This window comes from Acromyrmex echinatior, chromosome 9 (assembly GCF_024713525.1).
Source record: "Acromyrmex echinatior isolate Ae372 chromosome 9, ASM2471352v2, whole genome shotgun sequence".
Taxonomy (NCBI): Eukaryota; Metazoa; Arthropoda; class Insecta; order Hymenoptera; family Formicidae; genus Acromyrmex; species Acromyrmex echinatior.
Window position 1 is genome coordinate 11,837,112 of NC_141860.1, and position 22,484 is coordinate 11,859,595.

Below are 22,484 nucleotides of genomic sequence, written 5' to 3' on the forward strand. Positions count from 1 at the left end.
TTAATTCGATGAAATTGCAATAGAATGCGCAATTATATTTAACCACAGCGTACACGTGCTGAGACTATCTTGACGTTTACGATGTCATGAGTCACGTTTGCAATAAAATCAATCATAGATACGCGAACATGCACAGTCGTTGAGCATGCAAACCTGCCCGCCTATAGAGAGTGTCCAAGGTTTCCTCGCACTTCCTTTTATTTGATCATTTTCCGATCAACTTGAAATTGAATCGAAATCACGAATTATAAACGATTAAAAATTCAGGAAAATTCAAATAAAATTGAAAAAATATATTATAAAATTATATCATTCAATTTTTCCAAATCTGATTTTGACTTTCTTTTAAAAGAATTTTGACTATATGATTTAGCTAAAATATAATTAAGATTAATAAATAGTTAAATGATATTTTATAAAACAAAGATTTGTGAATAATTATTACAATATTTTTTAAATTTTTCTTAATTTTCTCTTTTACGATAAAGAAATTTAATGCAAGATGTGACTACGTATTATGAATATTATTAACTAATTTGTGAAGAAAAAAATATTCAAATATTTTCAATTTCTGCTAAAAAAAAAACATGGATTTTAATTTAAAAAAATGATAGAAATAGTTTTTCTTATCAACTTGTATAAGAATCACTTGCTTTTAAATCACATGTGTGATTATCTCAAAATTAAATTATCTCATATATATATAGTGCAATATCGCGTGAATATAAATGTTTCCATAGAAAAGAGATTAGATGCAAATGCATTGAATGTTATTATCATATTTTAGTTACCTACGTGATCATATTGTGTTTCCGCATTTTCACACACAACTAGCAATCTAATATCGTTCGATGATGTAATCTATATTTAATGCAATTACAAGCATAAGTGCGATATTAAGTGCGATTAAAATCTTGACTTAGGTAAATTTTACCAAATAAGATCAAATTTTAATTTTTGTGTGTATTTGTTTGCCGAATGAATTACATATATAAAAACAAAAATAATGTTTTAAACATACAATACGAAGATAAAGAAGTTTTTTTCATTCTTATACGAAATCTAAAAAGGCCTTATTGAATTAAATTATTTTTTCTTAGCTGTTTTTCAAGATTAATTCCAACTTATCGGACTTACTCGTCTCGAAAATTCGAAGTTATTTTTATGGATGACTCTCGCGCGCTTATATCGCTATATTACTGATGATACTATTGAGTGGCTGATTTGAATAACCATATTTGTCAGTTACACCTTCGTATCCATGCATGAGATTAAATTAAGAGAATAAGGACGCATAGTGCAGCATTTGCGTTGTATAACCGAGATTTTTTCATAACCGAGATCTTCGCATGCTACGATTTCGTGCAAATATTTACTAGGCTTAAGCATAATCATGCAAAACCTACACACGGACATACACGGTGACGGGAAGACTCCGGTAATCTTCCACGTGGACATTATCATCGACGATAACAAGGAAGGGGCCGATAATTACAGAACAAACGCATTAACATCGGAATAAACTAAATCGCATGAAAAAGTTCGAGCTGATGCGTCGCATCGATATCTATTTGTTTTTGAGAATTGTTTTGAGAATTGGCTTTTCATCAGATGGCAATTAGCAATTAGATAGTAACACCGTATACAACAGAGTAACTGCGCGCACTGATGTTTCCTGATAAGGTCACGCTCGGAGTTCTCCATTTCCCTTTCTCTTCCTCTCTTTTTCTCTTTTTTCCTCCATATATGTTGGGGTATCATTACGTTCGATAGATTCTAATGCATCACCAATTGCTTCCCTTGAATGCTTCCCTTAGGAGAATTTTGAAAATAGTCCCTTATCCCATACTTGTCTTATAATCAGAGAGCATTTGCCCCCTTCTACATTTTAGCAAGGAGAAATAATTAAATTATGAAAATGGTTTTTATAATGAAAAATTAAACATTTATTGCTCAATTTATGGCTGTTATTCGTAAGAAAATTTGTTGAAGAATTAAAGGCTGCCTTTAATACAAGTATTTTAATAAATTTTATGTAAAGTTAAATTTTTCTCCCTGACTGAAATCCTAGATACGTCCATGGACATGTTTTATTATACGTATTGTCAAACGTGATTGTATAATAAATTGAAATAAAAATTATTTCATTAAATTATCAAAAATAAAAATAAAAATATCGAAAAATTATTATCTCACTAAGAAGATCATCCTAATTCCTTCCGGTAATTTTTCATCATTATTGAAAAATGTAAAGCAAAAATGTCTGCCTAATATAGTCACAATATTTATATCATATTAATATTAATAAATTTCAACTCTCGGTATATCTTCTTTTGAGATGAGCGATCATTAATTCATCACTTGTATCTATTTTTCTCGGATCTTTGACCAGACAATCCTTGCCTAGAAAATATGTAAACTTAGGATCACTCTCCATAGAACGTATTCAAAATCACGACACCTTCGGTTTTCTCCTTTACTATTCCTCTCCTCATTCGCCTTCATCTGCAGGCGTTCTATGCCATTCGTTCAACAAGTACTCGCTCAGAATAAACCGATTTTTATGTTGTATGAGATATCTTCCATCGCAGTTGAATCTTTCTCTCTAAATGTTTGTACAAACAAACACACGTGCATTCACCGGCTGCCACAAAGTTTACATGAAACGCAAACTCACAGACGCAAAACTTTTACATGTTTCTTTATAAATTTTACGATGATCACAATTAAGTGATTATAATTGGCCTGTAATAATGATGAGATAGATTTACATGAGACAATTGTGAGTTAATTATAAATATTTTGAATAAATGGTTGAAAAAATTATTAAATTATCATATCAATATAATTATTTTTATTAAAATATTAGATATTTATACATATCAGTTTATCATTTCAATTCCGGAATGTAAATTCAATTCTTTTCATCTTGATAAGCAATCAGAGAATCGAGTAATTAAGTATGAAGTAAATCGCAATTGAAGAAGAGAAAAAAATCATAATAGTGTACCAAGTAATCGAGCGTATAATTGGGTCTACAAGCCATTGAAAGCTTTTCGGTTTTCATTGAAATCATTATTGTGAGATGCAATATGTGTTATCGTATGATAACTTATTGTTGTACAGGCAACGAGAGAGCATTCTATTTTTCTTAATTAGTATCCGCGAATTATATCTAGATTATATCGCGTGTTCATATCACAATCATGGATTTGTGCTGATCAAAGACGCATTGTGGAGACCTTCAATTCTGACTAATTTGCCTTTTCAGTCATAACAAATTTGCATAAGATATTATATTACACTAATCTAAATAATACGAGATAATTTACATAATATTTTTATAATGCAAAACTACGTATAAAAATTAATTTTAATCTTGGTTCAATTTACTCAACTTTTTCTAATTCTAAGAAAAAGATAAGCATTAAGTTAAATTGAGATTAATGTTAATCTTACATTGGTGGAATCGGACTTAGTCTTTTATGTATTTCATAATGTTTCGGGTTTCACAAAAAAACACACACACACACACACACACGCACCTTGTAATACTTCAATATTGAGAAGATTTATCTCCCAATAAATTTGCGATGTGTAAACTTCCTTTTCGATTAGGATATTTCTGTCGCAGTTATGTTATGGAGATTCTCAAGGATTTAGGATATTATCGTGAATTTGATTATCAATAGATAGACCTATGAATTATTATTATATTCATCTAATGTAACATATTTCAATATATATATAGAATTATGCAGACTTCCTATACCCTAATTTCAACGCTTTTTTGTCTAATATAAAATCAATTTTTTCACAATACTAATTAATACTCTAGTAACTCTGAAGTTACAGATAATTGAATGAAGATTCGGCAAATTAAACTTTCAATGTCAAAAATATTATGGCAAATAATTGCTTCTGTAGAAATTTGTTAAGAAAATATGAATTCTCATTATTCCACCATTATTAACTCAAAGTAGGAATATATGTTTGCCAAATATGATCGCGATATTTATACCATATTAATAAATATTAATTTATGTCAACACTGCAATAATTCGTCTTTAAGACGAACGATCGTCACGATCGTCACCTGGGTCTGTTTTCTTCGGGTCTCCGAGAAGGCAGTATTTGCCCAAGCAGCATCTGAACGTAGAATCACCCTCCATAGGGAACATGCTGAAGATAGCAACATCTTCATCCTTCTCTTTAGCCCTTTTGATTCTCTCCTCACCTACCGTCTTCGTCTGCAGGTGCAGCTTGCTCGACAGCCGCTCACTCAACGCGTCGGTGGCCATATTTTCTCTCAAAATGTTTATACAAATAAACACGCGTGCATTCACTAACTGCGGCGAAGTTTACACGAAAATGTAGAACTTGCAGAAACAAAACTCCGCGCGCCTCTTTATACGGCGCTGTGCAACGATCGTGATTGGAACTGACTTGTGATTATAATTGATGACGTCAAGATGTCAAGATAAATTTACGCGAACAGTCGCGAGAATCAGTTGTAATTATTTTTAATTAAAAATATTTAAATTAAGCGGTTATTTGCCAGTTCATTTAAACTGTCATTTTAATTCCGGATTGTATACAACTCGATTTTTTTTAATCAAAGGATTAAGCTAATTAAGGTGTGAAATAAATCGCGAGGAAGGACAGAGAAAACTGTAACCCAGTGTACCAAATAATCGAACGTAGAGAATCAAGCGTGCGATTGGGCCGAGGTCTTACGAATCACTGAAGGCAGACAGCTCTTTGGTTCTCGCTGAAGTCACCGTTGCGGGCAGGCGCAACGTGTGTTACCGTGTGATAACTTGGCTGTTATATAGCCAACGAGAGAGGCCTTTTACCATCACTGCTTGATGTTTGCAGATTATATCTGGACACACGCCTCCAGATTTTAACCGTAGATGCGTGCTGATCAAAGACGCATATTGTAGGGATCCTCAGTTCTAGCCAACCCACTTTCCAACCAGGAAAAATTTACATGTAGGTCCGAATTATACTGATTTAAATAGCACGAAATAATCCATGTAATATTTTTATGACGGACTGAAACCCGCAAAGCTATGAAATATATGACAGATTCATTGTTGAACGAATTTATCTCTTAATAAATTTGCAATTAATGCTGTATCGCACGGACTTCTTTTTCGATTAGGATATTTCTATCGCAGTCATGTCATAAGATTTTCAAGGATTTTGCATATTGTGACCTTCGATTATCAACAGAATTTGAACTGGAATTATATCCACTAAAGCGACATGATTTCAAATGCAAAATTGTGCAGAATCCCAATTTTAATTTTAACAATCTTTTGTTTAATTTAAAATCAATTTTTTACAATATGTTAATACGACTCTAATAACTGAAGTTAATGGAAATTAAAGATAAAAATACTTTAGCGAATTAAACTTTTGATGTCAAAAATATTGTGACAAATAATTAAATTATTATGGAAAAACAAATTCAGTTTTTTTAAATACTAATTTATATATTATTTTACACAACTATTCTTCTGTCAAAATTTTATGTTTGAAAGTAAATGACAAATTTGCGTGCAGAAAAGTTTGACACTCTTAATTTATATTTCTCGGCAGCTTTTCTATTTTTCTTGGGAATAATAACAGTTGCAGAAAATGAAACTTTATGTTAAATAATTTTGCAAATAGCAATAAGTACATTACATGTCATTTATATAAAAACAATTCTGCTATTCATAGACTGTTATTTTTACATTTTGTTAAATTAAGGTGCCCAAAGATTTATCTACGGACATCGAATGATTAATGATGCATAATTTCTTTTACGAATACCTGGAAAACTCGTTCCACGTAACTTCGCGCGTAAAACGTTCGTAAGTACTCTTTTCAATCTATTTTTCAATTGGCATCGGAAGAGAAATATGGCGGAAACAGACATAGGAAACAGGAAATCTCGATATCTAGACAGATCGCATGTTCGCAGTATCATGAATGCAATCGGATTTCAAAGATTGATACGTAGCTCGTGAAATGTCAAGTATATAGATACACGTTCCGTATATAGATACACGCTGGTACCAAATCATTTGCGCCGACAATTCCTCGATTGACCCCGACGTCAGCTAATTCTTTTTATTTGTCAGAAATTGGAATTCGTCCCAACTCCCACGCCATTCGACCTTCCCGAATGTATCACGCAAATTATTCCTAACGAACAACTACGTTGTGAGAATAGCGCAGGCTGCAGCCTGATGATAAGTGCATGCCAATATTATTAGAGCGAAGTGCGTCACAAGTTTCAATAAGTAATAACATAGATTTCAGTAAAAATTATAGTGTTTGCGATATTTGAAATCTCTTAACATCAAGAGTCTTACTTTTTTTAAAGTCTTCTAAAATCTTCTATTCTAATCCAGAACGAAAAATGTCGCATCTCTATATCGCTTTATCAAAATCTTAAGTTTACATTCTTTTGAATGTTTAGATATTCAAATTGCTATCTATTTGGAATTAAGGCAAGATCTCATCTCTCTCTTTCAGAGGCAAGATAATAAGATTTCATCTCTTTTATCTCATCTAAAAATTCATGCATAAGTCAATACTTCAAATGTTCCGATATTAAACATCATAACTATGTCGAATAAAATAACATTTGTGCTATTCAGCCGAGATTCTCTGTAATATTTTTTAAGCACTTCGTAATCTTTCGAATGAATAGCGGTGCGCAACGTGAACTGTATTGTAATATAGGTCATCGTGGTATCTGCCGGTTGAAGGTTGCGTATATGCAACCTTTAAGCAAACTTTGAGCAATAAAGTGGATATGGCGATTATCATCCCGGATAACGACCGGTTCCTTCGTCGGTTTATCTTGAAAAATGTCGATTGTCATGGTTGACCACTAATCTTCGCAGTTGACCCACTTACGTGAGCGTTTCAATTTCGCATTGAATGCATCGGAATGATTGTCTTTTGATAAACTTTATTAATTCATGCTACAATTTATTTTCCGTTGTAGGAGTTAAAGAAAATATAAAGCTTGACATCACGTGTCGTGTTTAACTTTTATTAATTTTTTGTTAAAATTTTTGTAAAACCAATCCTGTGCTATGACTCTTATTTATTACTTTTATTCTATAAATATTTATAGAGTAAACAATTTTTGAATAAAACATAATCAAGAGCTAAAATTAATACTTACGTGGATTATCAAAATAATTACATAAATAATTACAAGGAATTCAAATATGAGCAATATTATAAACATTCAAAATTTAAACAAACTTTAATCGTTGCAAATAAGCACTCCTATCGCCCACATTTATTAATCTCATTGTCTGTCATTCAGTCTCACAGACGGAAAAAAGTTTTACGTAAAAAGATCAGTGGCTTCAAGATCGATCTATGAAAAAAGTCATTTCAAAAGGTCGGACAAGATCTTTGAATACAAGAGAAAGGTAAATGCAACTTAATTAAGATATTTATGCAAAATGATTTAATGCTATTAGAGCTGACGAATTAGATATAAAATGACGTACTCAGTCTCAAAACGGCTCATAATTGGCCAATGTCTGAAGCCCGAGCCTTGACTCAGTTACCTTAATAAGAAACGCCGAATGCAAGATCTATTGGTTTTCTCTTTCTCTCTCGGTCATTTGCGTTCGTACCTGATACCATGAATCACTGTCGGGGAACGATTCTCTAGTGATTGATCAAGAACAGGTGTTAACGCGATCGTAGGTGGAAATCACCAGGAGATTTGTTTCTGACCTTTCATTGTACGCCACGACTGTTACTCCGTATTTGTCTCTCTCACTTCGTAAATTATACTCTCCTCACGTTCATTTACGTTTCATGATATAATCGCTGATGTGATCATTCAGACACGGATAGCCAGTTAATCAAGACGTTTATCATTTATGTTTATCGATTGTATTGATTGTGCCGTATATTGGATTTGTATTTTTTACATTTGAACTTTTTTTTTTATTAATCGCCTTTTAAAAAGTCTCATTAAAATCTAATATTTTATTGCATTAAAATCTAATGGCTCTATAAATTTATCAGAAAGTTTACGCGATGTAATAAATTACAAAGGCTGTATTAAAGCGTCGTAAAATTTGTAACTATTTTCAAGAACATATTTATATTCTAACTTCCAATTTTCCTACTTTCGTTCGAAATGAAAAAAAAGTGAGAAAAATGATGATAAAATATTCTCGTTCATTGTATAATATCTTTTTTTCAATAATCAAATTTTATCGTGTAGCATCTAACAAGTGCAAATTGCTTTTGTAAAATTTCAAAGAATCGTTTTGCATCATTATTAAACACAGATAGAATCCACGTTCTTGCATTTCTCACCGTTCGCGTGCATGTTATAAATAGCTAAACAATTGTAATATTTGCGTCACACATAAATAAATTATGAGCATATAAACGTATTTACATTTGAAAGACTAGATCGAGACTAGATCCCATGTGACATTTTAAGGATCTCTCTTTAATTCCCTGTCGTAAGAAAAATTAGCTACATTAAGATATTACGTACCAGCACGGAAGATCTCGCCGCATCCATCACAACGACTGGCGAATTGGGCGTCGTAGCAGTTGCCGCAGTAAATCTTGTCCACCTTACTACCGAATTGTTTGTCCACCAAGGACACTCTGCACCTGTTGCAGAGGAAGCAGGCCTCATGCCAGTGCTTATCCTTGTATGACAAATCCTGAAAATGACATCAAACTACGTTAACCCTTTTATATTTATTTTTTACTTTTATTTTATGTGTAATTTTTATAATTAAAAAAATTAAAAATGTTTCTAAAATTAAAAAAAATACTTTTATAACTTAAGAAAGCTTTCATGTAATTGTTTTGTCAAATATATTCAATAAAAAATTACTGCTTCATTTAAATGGCGATGCAAAAGCGATTTATAAGGGATTCAATATTTCTCAAACATTTATTTCCGAGAGGACTAAAATCGCTTTTCATCGTGAATGTCATTAACGTATTATGTTATACATACTACAAAACTTTAATTAATTTGTTTAATTTCTTCCGCAAGTAGCGTCGCATGCGTTGTATCTAAATAATTTCAGGAAACCGTTGCGGATGTTGAGATCACGAGAATTATTAATCGTACGAATTACGTAATTCCGCGTGGTGATGGTTACGAGGAAAACAACATCTTCACTTTCCCACCACAGGTCGATGATTTTTGCACGTAGGAGCGAACGAAATATTACAATAACGGCGACCACGCGCGGAAAAGAGAGAGAGAGGAAATCGGTGCTCGAAGTCGGTACATGGTTAGCCGGCACCTGCATCATCGCTTCTATTTCTAGAAATGAGTAAGTCAACGCCCATGCCTCTCCATCTATTGACACCGGGTGTAATCATTCGACGGCCGCTAATTACGCCTTTAGGCTATACGAACGAAGTAATTTATTGTTCGCATGCGTATTAAAGTACATAACTTAGTTCAAAAACACTCAAAAATGAATTTATGGACGATTTCCTTTTAAATTTAGTATACTTTTTGAAATTCAAACATAATTTTCAAGCTATTTATCACTATTTTCACGTTTTATGAATTATGACGTAAACCACTGTTATGATTTAGCATCGAATTATGATCTTCGTTTTCAAAATTGATTCATTAAAAAATTATAGAAAGATTTTTTTGATTTAAATTAACAGCTAATAAAAGCTTTCTTAATCTTTCTTTTAATTAATGGAGAATTATCTGAACAAATTATAAATTTTTTTTTCCGAATAATAGAATGATACCTTGGAGTCAATGCCGATGATTTTGCTGCATTCCTCGCAGCCATTGGCGAAAACGCTTTCGTAGCACTTAATGCAGTAAGGATGCTCGTCTCTAAGAACGTAGCGTTGTCCTGTCAGGGATTCGTCGCACTGCCAGCAACAGAAGTGACCGCTGTGCCAGTCCTTGTTCATCGCCTTTGTGTACTCGCCACTGAAAATCAACTGCAACGCGAATACCAAGAGTTTAGAAATCATAACAAATTCATAGAGAGTCGTCTCGGGACGTTTACATCAGTCGACTATATGATTTTGTATTGAAACTAATTCTAAGTCAAACTTTGTGCGAAATTCTTTAAATTGGAAAATCATAAGGAGCTAAATATATTAAAAATATTTAAAATAAAAATATGTTAAAATTAATATTTTATATAAGAAAAAATGCTCTTTTCCATTAATCTCTTGTCATTAAAGGAACATTGTCATCTTAAAAGTATTATGATAAAAAATTTAAAAATTAATAAATTAGTTAAATAATTGTTAATAATGATAATACAATTTATTTAAAAAATTTCAAATTTTTATGTTATTTTAATAAAAAACAATATACATACTTAGCTCCTTGTAATTTCTGTCTTACAATTATATGTTGCACATGAGTAAGTAAAAGGAAAAAGTAAGATTTGTAACGGAAGAAATATTTCAAATTATGTTTGTCATTATAGTTTGCGTTGCTTTGTATATTTCCATGTAAACCATTTTAGTTTGTTTTAATAAAGAGAATATTTTGTCCATTGTTTGCGTAGTGGTACTTTGACTTTTCTACAAACTATGACGTAATGTGCAACATGTTCATGTTGGTATTGGCTGGTAGTTCTATGTTTACCATGTAACGATTGTTTAAAATATGTTGAGTTTTAAATTCTGTTTTATAATATTAAATTTGTATACTAATTAATTTTTTTGAAGCTTTTACGAGTATTTTCTTCAGAGGAGCTAAAGAGTTTACGGGTTATTGCCATGTTGGATCGTGATCTATTGCCAACGTTTCGTAAATCTTATCGATTATTTCATCAGGATGAGGTTCAACAAAACGTTGGCATTATATACTAATTAACAATAGTTTAATGTTGTAATGTTTATGTATGGTTTAAACATTTCAGAGCCATCTCTATTTAAAAGCAAAAATAATAAGTTATTAATTCATAAATTATTGAGATTCCTTGTACTCATAAATTTCATTTATAAGTGCATAAATGTACCGTGAGAATTTATGAATTCTAATTGTTAATTATACATTTGAATTAAATTTTTGCTACATTATATTTGCGTTACGTTTTCAGATTAATTTCTGAAATTTGATGATATCAATAGAAAATCACTTATAATAAAATTGGGATGTTTCCTCAGAATTTTAAACATAAAACATCCAAAAGCTCTAGAGGCAAGTAAGAAAATCGCTTCTCTCCATCATCATGTTTTACAATCTCGTTGAGAGTTCTTCGATCGCATTTTTCAATCATGTATCATACGCGATCATGGCGAACGGAATCGTTGATACGTGCTGGTAATATGTACCTTGGATGAGTGCTGTTGTATGTGCTGGCTGAGTATTTCTGTACAAAGTCATATTTATCGTGACACGCGTATGACTGTACAAATCTTGTCTTGAGCGTTTTCATTGCGCGAGTTGAGCGAGTGTTCTTTTCTGCTTTCTTAAGGCATTTACATGCATTATCAATCTTTGAAAGACCATTAAATAACAAGAAAGATTCGAGGTGTTTCAATCAGACTTACTGAAAAAAAGTGAGTATTCCAAATTATATATTTTTTTCAATAAGCTATATGACTAAAAGGTACATATGTAAATCACAAGCAATATTTTTCGAAATATTCTGATTATTTTATAATTTTTTTACATAATATTTAGTAACATCTGTCTCATTTTATTTTAAAAGTTTACATAGAAAAGTTTTTTTTATATAATACATAAAAAAACATATATTAATATAATTTAAAACAATTTCTAAAATTCCAGCTAAAGTACTGATTTATGCATGTATATATAAGTACACATAGCACTATTTAAAAATATATTTTAAAAACTTTAAAATTGTCTCCCCTTGTTTTCAATATTTTGGTCAACTTGATTTCAGAAATTATTAGGTGTTGGAATTAATTCGTAGCGTTTTTTAATGAAAGAATGTTATTTATTTCACATGAGCATTAAAAAATACATTAATGAAAGTACTTCCCATCACTTGTAAAACGCTACGAATTAATTCCAACACCTAATAAATGCATACTTTTCTGATTTTTTAATAACAAAGAGAATCATAACTAGTGGTTTTTCAAAGGTCGATAAGACATTTAACGGTCTCATGAAAAAAAGAATCGTTTTTCTTTTTTTTTTTTTCGTGTAATTTTGGAAAGATTTGAGTTCCTGGAGCGTCACCCCTAGTCCTTACCAAGATACGGCAAGGTACGTCTGTCGAATTGTAGCCCGCAGTCACGAAATGTCAGAGGATATCCGGAGAGGATCATTCACGACAAGCGATATCGTTTTAGATACGGCAAGTGCGGTCTTTGCGTGACGAGATGGAAATGCGATGGCCGAAGTTAATCTTTCTTCACTCGCGAGTATTTTCGGCCGCTCGTAAATCGCCCGAGTTCGAGCGAACGCAATGAAAGGGTGTTTGAAATTAAATGCGCCGTTTTCCAGGTACATTGAGCCGCGAATAAAATGAAATTACAAAAGCACATTTATAATTTTCGCGTGATACTATTATTTTAATTCGTGTAAATTACCCGTAAAGAGCTCAACAGGGCTGATAATAATTTTAAGATTAACATTTAACGTCGATGGAAATCTCAAGAAATATTTTCTCGCGTTTATAATATCGAATATATAAATTAAGCTAATTTTTCCGATTTTTTCAAATCAAGTTTTTCAAACAATATCAAAATTCAAAAGACTTTCAAAATATTAAAAAGCATCTTTTGTGCATTTTATTTTAGACTGATTGACTGATCAACAGTCTTCGTTAATCAATTTTACTTTACTGTTCCCCAATAATCTACATTGCAGTCCTACTTGATATACAGAAGGAGATTCACTTAACCGAGAGCAACGTTAAACTTGGTGCAACCAACCCTCCAATATCTGTTTTGCGTACTATTATCATTGCAATCGCAATCTTCCGATCGTCCGCGCATAATTTCCGGGATGACGCTCGCAGAATCCCGTTCCCGGATGTTACGAGAGTCGTGAGCACGACAGTGATTACGGCGACGATGGGTCACCGTTATGACGAGAAAGAAAGAAGAAATGATAATGAGATTATGCGGGTCTGCCGGATTGTATCGTCAGCCAGCACATACTCTTCGATGGCATGGTGGTTGTTCTGCGTGTTGTCGACCTCGGTGATCGTGACCTCCGATGCTTGGTTGTCGTGGCTCTCCCGACGCTTGGTCGTCTTCTTCACTTTGCGCACCTTGCGCTCGGTGGTCGTGTACACTACACTGTCTACGTCCGCCATCTCTTCGTTCTACCCTCTTCCGTCTTCTGTCGTCGCGATGCGCTCTCCCTTAGGCGACAGAATCAACTGCGGACTGTCGTATTCGGGTAACTCTCTCGAAAGGGTAAGAAGGATACGAGGGAGGAGAATGAGAGGGGGAGAAAGAGAGAAAAAAAGAAAGAGAGAGAGAGAGAGAGAGAGAGAGAGAGAGAGGGAATCCGCGAGTTTTTCGACGTCGATTTGGAAAAAGAAATCGGAGCGGCGAGACTACTGGATCCGGGGCTACTACTGCTCAGCGGCTTTCGAGCTTGCGAACTGACTGAAATCTAGGATCGGCCCGCTCCGGGCGTCATCATATCGGGACGCTATTTTCGGCGTCCCGACGACTCCAGAAACGCGCCGCGCGTGTCCCCTTGTCTCCTCTTCGCCACCCTCTCCGACGTCCTTCCACACCCTTCTCCCTGCCATCCGACCGTTCTCGTCTCTCTCCTCCACCCTTCTACTCCTTCGTCTCTCTTTTGGCGTAGTCTCTCCTCCTCCTGAATCTTGATGCAGTGTGCCGGGTGCAACTTTTCTACGCCCGCGTCTTCTCTTTCTCTCTATCTCTCTTTTTCTCTCTTCGCCTCTTTTTCCTCGAGTTTCTTCGAGCTTCTTCGAGTTTCTTCATCCCGCTCTCTTCATCTCCGTGTCGCTCCTTTTGTATGATTTTCCAGTTCAGATATCAGTGGCCGATCTTCTCGATGACATCTTCGCTCCTTCTCCCACTTTCTCTTCTTCTTCTTCTTCTTCTTAGAATTCTTCTTTTATGAGTATTTATGGAGCAGCCTGTATCTCGCAATTTGCGCGAAGAAACGGAACGGGGTCGATGTAGTCTGACGCGAATTCCGGAGGAACGGTTTTGCTTCGCGCAGCTCCTGAGAATTCTTCGATCCAGAAGGGGAATTTCCGACGCGGGTGTACGCTTCATTAAATTCATCTCTCTCTAGTTTTATCCTCCGTGTTAAATCGTTGATGTCGCATCGCCGTCGCTGTCGCCGTCGCCGTCGCCGCCACTGCTACCGCATGCGACAGTCGCGAAAATACTCAGCGAGGATTCATTTTTCATAGCAAAATGCATGTTTGAATAATCGGTTTTAGTAATTTACGGCTGCGAGTTACTATCGACCTCAATCGAACTAATGTAACCAAGAATTGTGAACATACCACTTCTATTAATATTTTGGAAAAGGAATAATAGTTTTCCTAGCAGCGCTTCTCATGTCTAACAATAAAATCAGACGAATATTAATGCTTAATTATCGCTTCGTCTATATAAGTAATCTATTAATTCTCCATAGCTGACGTAGGTTTATTAGATCTATTCAATATTATGTCCCTTCGAAGTTGACGATGGATCTTCTCAATTATAAATTTATTTGTAAAAAGTATTAAACAGTTTAATTTTCTTTATTACATTTGCAATTTTAGATTATTCTTGTCAAAATACAAGTATCTAATTTTTGTCATTTTGATTTTTTGAAATTAATACCTTCTAATTAACATAAATTAAATGGATCTTATAGACCCAGCGTCAGTAAACAGATTTTAGTATCAGCTCCGGAAGATTAAAAGTGCAAAGTGTAATTAAACGTTTATGGTTTAATTCTGATAGCTTTGATTTGAATATGAAAATCGTTTCTTCAATATTCTTTACAATTTGTCGTGTGTGGAATGAAAGTTCTTACAAATTTACTTTACTACAATAATTATTTATTTAAAAATGATTATTTATAACTCTCAACGTCTTGATCTTGTATATTCGCAAATAAATATCAGACGTTGCTTATAAATAAAGGGAGAGACACGAGGAAATATAAATGTTGCGTGTGTTTCGCTTCATTGGTGAAGCTTGAATAATGATTAATTAATCTGTTCGCAAAGGTTACTACAATAAAAGTAACTCGCGTTCGTCGGGAGACAACAAATCTTTGATAGTTCATAAAAGCACCGTATAAATATTGTTTAAGAATGACGGCGAGCGATCATAAATCGGACCGTTTACGATCAACTGCGGACGCTCCACTCGCAACTTTTGACAGCTTTGCAATAAGACGCGCTGTGTCATCGTAACGTTGTGACATTTAGTGTTATATCTATATTTTTTAATTTTATGCCTAGCATCAAAAATAGAAAGATCATCCTTTATTAGTGCGTTCATTCTTACTGTCGTACGTTCCTCGAAAGTATCGGATTGCCGAGATGCACGACGATAAAAATGTACAATCGACACTCAGTATTTCTGTCGAATTTTTTTCTTCGAGTCTACCGAAAAAAAGCCTCGCTGCGGCGCCTTGATCTCCTGCCAAACAGGTGGTTCCGGGCGTGCGTGGGAGTGTGGAAAAATAGAACTCGAATGAAAAGTAAAGATAGAGACAGATAGAGAGAGAGAGAGAGAGAGAGAGAGAGAGAGAGAGAGAAGAAGCAATCGGCGAAGTAATTGGGTCGGAATGTTTCACACATCACCAATATCCCCCTCTCCCCCAACCACCTACGCGCGGAGAAAACTCGCGCGGACATTAATCCGCGTGACGCGAACTGGCAGGTTCTTGCGAATGATGAGAATGTATATAAGATTCAAAAATATATATGTGTCAATATATCTTATGTATATATATATATATATGTATTTTTTTTATGTTTAGAATTTCTAAGAAAAAAGGAATATGTATATACAGGCAATTTTAAAATTGACAATTTCTATTTGTGATTATTGGAGACTACCGAAAGAAAAAATATCTTCTATTCTTTCCAATTTTTCTCGAAAAGCTATGGTTTAACTCATAAGATGCTGCCAAAATAACGTACTTTAGCAATAAAAATAAACTATCCTCAATTTATTGCGTTTTATTGGAAGAGGTGGAAATAAAATTCAAAGAGAAACTGACAAAATATTAAAATTATTACAAAAATAAATATTCAATAAAACTGATTTTTAATTTATTTTTCGTTAAATGTAGAACGTTTAAGTAAATAATCAAGACATCGAAATGTCGTAGCAGAAATATAATATCAGTAATATAATATCTTGAAGGCCGGAAGAGAGGGTGAATTAAAAATATTCAGACGACACTTCGCGACGCGAAAAAAAATGAGACATCTGATGAATTTCGGCGTCGACGGCAGAGTCTTGTCGCCGTGTAAATGTCGTGCTAGATGCGCGCGCGCGCACGTGTACATATATTATTTGCAGGCGGGTATGAGATTGATATTTTGGGAGACCCCACGCGAGAAGCACACGGCACCAATAAACGCCGCGGCACCGCCGAGGATTCCGCGCAAATATCAAATGCGTTTTGTTATGGCGTTTACGTATTGTTCAATTGTGAAAGCACCCCCGATTGCGAAATTGCACCCCTCACATGCTCGAGGAATCGTTGATATGAAACAAAGCGAGCGGCGTTAATTGATTTTCAGCGCCAACTGCTCATGAAATCTGAATATCGTTGTTTCATGAGACATCTTGAGCATAATTTAATTCTAATTTTGATGGACGCACTCACATGTTAATATTAGTCGGTTCCTCGACTGGCAGAATGATTTTGCATTGCCAAAATAATGGCTCCTTTACTCATCTGCTATTAGATATTTTTAAATATTACTTTGCGTAGTCAATTTTAAAATTGTTTGTATATATAAGAGATAAGATTGTACAAATACGAACGAACGAAAAGAGCCCTTTCAAAACAGATTTTGGTGTCAAAAATAATATTTTTATGTAAATTTTACAGTTTCCAATTCAAGCAAACTCCGCACCGATTATTTTGAAATAAACATTTTACATGTTCGAGATATTATATTGTGATTATATAATCTGAGAGATAGTTGAAATATTTATCTTTATATTTATTAAAAATTTAATATGCTTTAATTACATTCAATGATCAACTAGATTTTCATATATTTGGACAGTTGTAATGCCAATACTTGGCTACTAGTTTCACGAAAGTGGGCGAATATGTCTGACAGTAGAGAAGTGCGTGGGATTCTTTAGTAACGAATGCTTGCTTTGCGTAGCCAAATATTCGAAATATTTTGGGAACAAGTATTGCGCAAGATCGGAAGCAACTTGTGCGAGATTCCACGCGCCGTATGTCCGAACGTGAAGGAGCTTTTCCTTGCAGTAAAGTATGAAAAATAAAGTTAATGAACTACCCGGTTCATCCAACTTGTCTTGTCGAATAACGTTTATTGACACATTGGACGCGCGAAATAAAGTAAACCAACAATCAACGGAGATTATTTTTAGTCGTCAAATAACGGTGGATATTAAAAGACTCCATTCGTTGAAACTTGCTTGCTGTGCCTATAAATATATGATTTTTGAACGTAACAAATAAATGTTCTAACTGTACGTAAATCCCCGCTTTTTTAATTCATTTCATACAGATTAAAAATCCGCAATAGCTACTTCAGCTGGTCGATTATAATGTCAAAAATGCAAGTTCACACATTTTTTTTATAGCTAACGTAAATGGCTTTCGTCAAATATAAACTACTTTAATTCAATAAATACATACCAAATGTTCCATGTTTAATAATTTACGTATAGAATAATTATTAACACCGTTCAATCTCAACCGTTTCTTTTTAAACTATTTTAAATTATTTTAATTTTTATTTTATGTTTTTGTTATTATATATAGATTTTTGAAAGAATTTCTAACTTACTTTATGAGAACATTTTATTTGATTTTTGCCACAAACAATGTTTTATTTGTAGGTACATAATTACAAGTATTTATATGGATTTATATACCCTCCTCCCTCCTTCCTTATAAATTTCTCATATAATATCTTATAATAGTAACTAACTTTGTTAATTAAAATATGATGAAGCTTATAAAAATTAAATGGAATTAATTAAAAATTGAAATTAGAAAATAACAAAGAATAAAATTAATTATGTCAAATGTTTCGCATAAAGATTGAAAGTAATGAAGATTTTTTTTTTTAGGAGGACAAAATAATCAAATTACATAGATTAAAATTATGATTATCACTTAAAATACATTTTTCAACGATTTATATATCAGACGATCATCTAATTGTTTGAAAATTTTCCATATTTTCATTCAATTACAGTATCTTGAAGAACATAATTATAGAAACGATAATAAATTTTATATCGTTTGCAGTGTACTCACGTATTGCTGAAGATTTTTGCATGTTGTTATTGTATTCTAGAGATCGATTATATCGCTGAGCTATAAAAAGAATTACCATATTGTAGTGTATTAACAGAAGCTGAGAATTTTATAATTGCACGAATCTGATTAATTATTAGAAAGTTCAATATAGAAACGTAATAATTATTTGATATTGTTTTTTAAATCGGAGTATATTTATTATTTTCTTAATAGCTATATAATCGAATAATATGTAAAATGAATTTGTAATTTATTATTTTTTATAAATTTTAAAGAAAAAAATTGATATATAAAAATATAGGTGCAGATTATTATTTGATAACGAAAAAAAACCAAATTTAAAAATCTAATTATCTGTAAAATATAAAAAATTAATTAGAAGCATTGAAATTATGATAAAAGGTATTAATAGTAGCTCTCTAATCAAATTAGCAACTATTAATATTTTTTATTATAATTTCAATATTTCTAATTAATTTTGTATACTTTGAAGATATAACAATTAATCTTTTAAATTTGGATAATAAATTAGAATTCATATATTTTATAGTATAGAATAAAAATTTGAAATATTATATTATTTTATATCAGTTCCATCATCTTAGATCCGAATAATGATTACACGATTATTTCCAACTAAGAATTTATGCAATTATAAAACGCATGGCTTCGATTCAATTACCCAGAATGCTTTGTTCTGATCGGTGTCAGGGATTGTGTACTGTATAGGTGGTCTTCCGGAACTCACATCCTCCGCGTCCACGAATTCATCATCCTCTTCGAGCGATGATTTCGATCTCGAGTCTTCCCTTCTCCTCCAAACGCTCGACCCTTTTGAATTGTCGAAAATAACATCTTTGATTCTTTCGTGGTCCTCCTCGCTGGCGTTTTCGAAACTAGATACTTTCAATTCCTTCGTCTTTTTCTTCCGCGATCTTTCTACGGACGTGACTGCATTGGTTGCCGTGTAAATCTGTTTATCCTGATCATCCGACTGATCTTTCGAGCTGGACCGAAACCTTTTGCTCTTAAAGGACTTTCTAGCGGAGCTACCTCGAAAGGACATATCCCTTCTGCTCTCGGAGAGTCCGATGACATTGTTAACTAGCTCCTCTAAGGCTTCGTCATCCAACAGCATCTCCTCCAAAACAGTCTGTACTTCTACCGAGACGCTCTTTTTACTTTCCGATCTGGATAACGATGGACTGTTAGTTGGAGACGTATTCGTTGACATATCTCGCAATAAGTCGCGCACCGTCTGCACGGATATGTCAGATTTGCGACGTTCCGGATCTTTCTTCGACTTCTTTATGCTCAAATTTTCTGCAGATTTACTGATCTCCGCATTCTTAGATTTCAGTTTGGTAGGTTTTCTCAAGATCGTCGTGGAGGATTTACCCGATTTAGGTTTTTTCTGGCTGACGAAGGTCTTCTTCTCTTTTTCAGTCTCTTCGATAGTTGGCTTTTGGGCAGTCGAGTCAATTTTCGTAAGGTCATTTGAAAATTTCTTAATTTTTTTGGAAACGTCGACATTCTTCGATTTCTTTGATAAATCTGGAGATTTGGAGGAAGATTTCTTCAGTGTTCTTCGCGTGATCTTTTTCTCCTCGTGATCAGATTCGTCAACTGACGAAGCCGACTGTGAATCCTTGTACCTCTTGATGATCGGAGGAAAGCTATCGAAGGAACTCATGGTGGGCGCATCGTTGCCCGAGTCCTTGTCGAAGGATGTGTCCACTTCGCTTGAGGAGACAGATATTTTGTTTTCTTCGTGAGCAAACGTCGGGATCGGTGTAGGTACCCTGACATACTTTTCTGGCTCTGGCGGGGCTAGCGATCGCACGACTTGCTGTAAGCTTTGTCGAATTTCCGTATTGATTTCCTCCAAGAATCTTTTCGTTTCGTTATAATCATCGTTATAATCATCGTTGTCATCGTTATAATATCGATCGGCTTGGATGATCCACGTTTCATCGTCTTCTCGCATGAGACAACTCCAGTCTGGGCTGAGCCTTGAATCTGGACTGAGCCTCGAGTCTGGTCTGGAGCCGCCAAGCAAATATCTGGTGCTGCATTCCGATAAGGTACTTCGACCGTCGAAGTTTTTATCCAAAGACCGGAGTTCGCTTCGCACTCTCAGACTGTATTCGTGCAGATTTTCGAGTTTGTGCTTAGCGTCACGAGGAAGTCTCACATCGGTCGAGTGACTAAAACTGCAGAGCGAATCATGAATGCTCTGAATGTCATTGTTAGCCGGCTTGTGATATGAGAGGCATGGTGTTGGCGGATTGATGCTAATCACTACGCTGTCAGATGCGTGTCGTAGGCACGCCAGCAGCTCCAAGACGCCGACGCAGCCGACCAATACCGATAGCAATAAACCCATCTTCGAATTAATTATTGAGAATGGTTCAAGTTATCTTATGATACTTGGATTCATCTTTGAACAAGGAATTTTATGAGCTTTTCTTGTAGAGAAAAATTTAAATACATTTAAATTTTTACAAGACTTTTTTACAGGGAATTCTTCGATTATTGAAATTGCAATTTCGTTTATATCGATTACTAGTTATATTTGTTGTCTCGTTGCCTAATACATATGAGTAGTCTCGTTCAATTAGCTATAAATAATTACATTCTGGCAGCGTTTCGAAAGATGATCTAATTCTTCACTTTTCATCAAATAAGATCGTATCGTTGCTAATATTAACTTCACTGACGTCAAAACCAATACTAGGAGACTTTTATTAATAATTACAAACATATGAACCTTAATTAAAAATTTTTAAGTAAAACTAAAAGATTTGTTTCTACTCTCGTTGTATGCGATTTATTAATTTCTTTCTGTCTCAATTGAAATGATTAACTAATTGTTGTCACATAACCAAAGAAAGAGAGAAAGAAAGAGCGCCAATTCGCTGAAGATTATTATACGAGTCTTCGGAGTTACACGCCTACCTTCTTTCAAATTAGTCACGATTTCACCGCGCGATATACGAATTTTCTCTCTGCGTATATAATCGAAATTTGTAATCTTACAAGTTTGTACGAATACTCTGCATTTCGATCGATGAAAAATAATTTTGGCACACGCCAACGGTACGAGCGCGAAAATCCAATCGCAACACTTGTATTGTGCTTCGCATTCGCACAGGAATCTCAGCGAGATATTCTTCGCCTGATGTCAATGTCTTCCCGAGAGAATATTCAACGAGAATCCCGACGTGAGATAAATTCGAGATTTCGTGATATTTTTCACAGTTGTGTTCAAATAGAGAGAGATACAATTGACGAGAAATTCCATCTTAGGTAACGTTCTCAGGGATATTTTTCTGCATCCTTCCAAAGATTCATCTCATCGGTATTCTGATAGTTCTTTCTGAAAGCATCGTCCGGATGGGAGCCTTCGACTTTTCGCGCGAAGCAACCTCGTGGCCTCAGCGACGTGAGCACCGGTCTCTCGTAAGCACGGTAGTAATTCTTGGTGTCGGTGACGTCACTGAGAAGACAGACGACGATTACGTGATTCTGAGAGGGGGGCCGGACCACCCACGCGTCCACCACTAAGAAACGTTCTCCACTCGTCGACGAAGGCGTGTTGCGACGTCTCTCGCTCCCTCTTTCTCCTACTTTTCCTTTCTTTCTCTCCCTTTTGGCGCTCGGTATCGGAACAAATGAACGGCTACCCGAACGCGAGGATCATGTCCGATCACGCGATTATCGGCTTATCCATGCAGCCGGATGGCGGCCGAAGCACTGTTTTATTTTCCGCGGGCAAAAGCGGCTGGCCAGGCTGGTGGCCGTCGGCTCGTTATGTCTCGACGTCGACGTCGACGTCGCGAAACGTCGGTTACGACGTGCGGGGCCCGGCTAAAGGCTAAAGTTAGCCCGAATGTCCCTGAACACGAATCCCTGTCCTTAATGCACGATGCGATGAACGGCGCGATCGATCGGTGCGGATGATAATTAACGATGCTGATCCGCAGCAGCAACAGCAGCAGTCGCCGCTGCTGCCACGCTG

At 34.6% G+C, this 22,484-nt stretch overlaps 1 protein-coding gene across 4 annotated transcripts in view; it reads right to left on the minus strand.

Moving 5' to 3' along the window:
- Positions 1-22,484, minus strand: part of Lmpt (four and a half LIM domains protein limpet) — a 95,238-nt gene that overhangs the window by 8,965 nt on the left and 63,789 nt on the right. The window contains exons 1-3 of one of the 4 annotated variants that reach the window (XM_087409230.1): positions 19,146-20,864; positions 9,784-9,984; positions 8,543-8,717 (exon numbers count right to left, since the gene is read on the minus strand). In XM_087409230.1, coding sequence (XP_087265356.1) covers positions 8,543-8,717; positions 9,784-9,984; positions 19,146-20,849 — 2,080 coding nt within the window. In that variant the 5' untranslated portion in view covers positions 20,850-20,864. Of the gene's footprint in view, positions 1-4,096; positions 4,394-8,542; positions 8,718-9,783; positions 9,985-13,140; positions 13,615-19,145; positions 20,865-22,484 lie in introns of those variants that run through there. The other 3 variants (XM_011062494.2, XM_087409229.1, XM_087409232.1) reach the window with 3 other exon arrangements.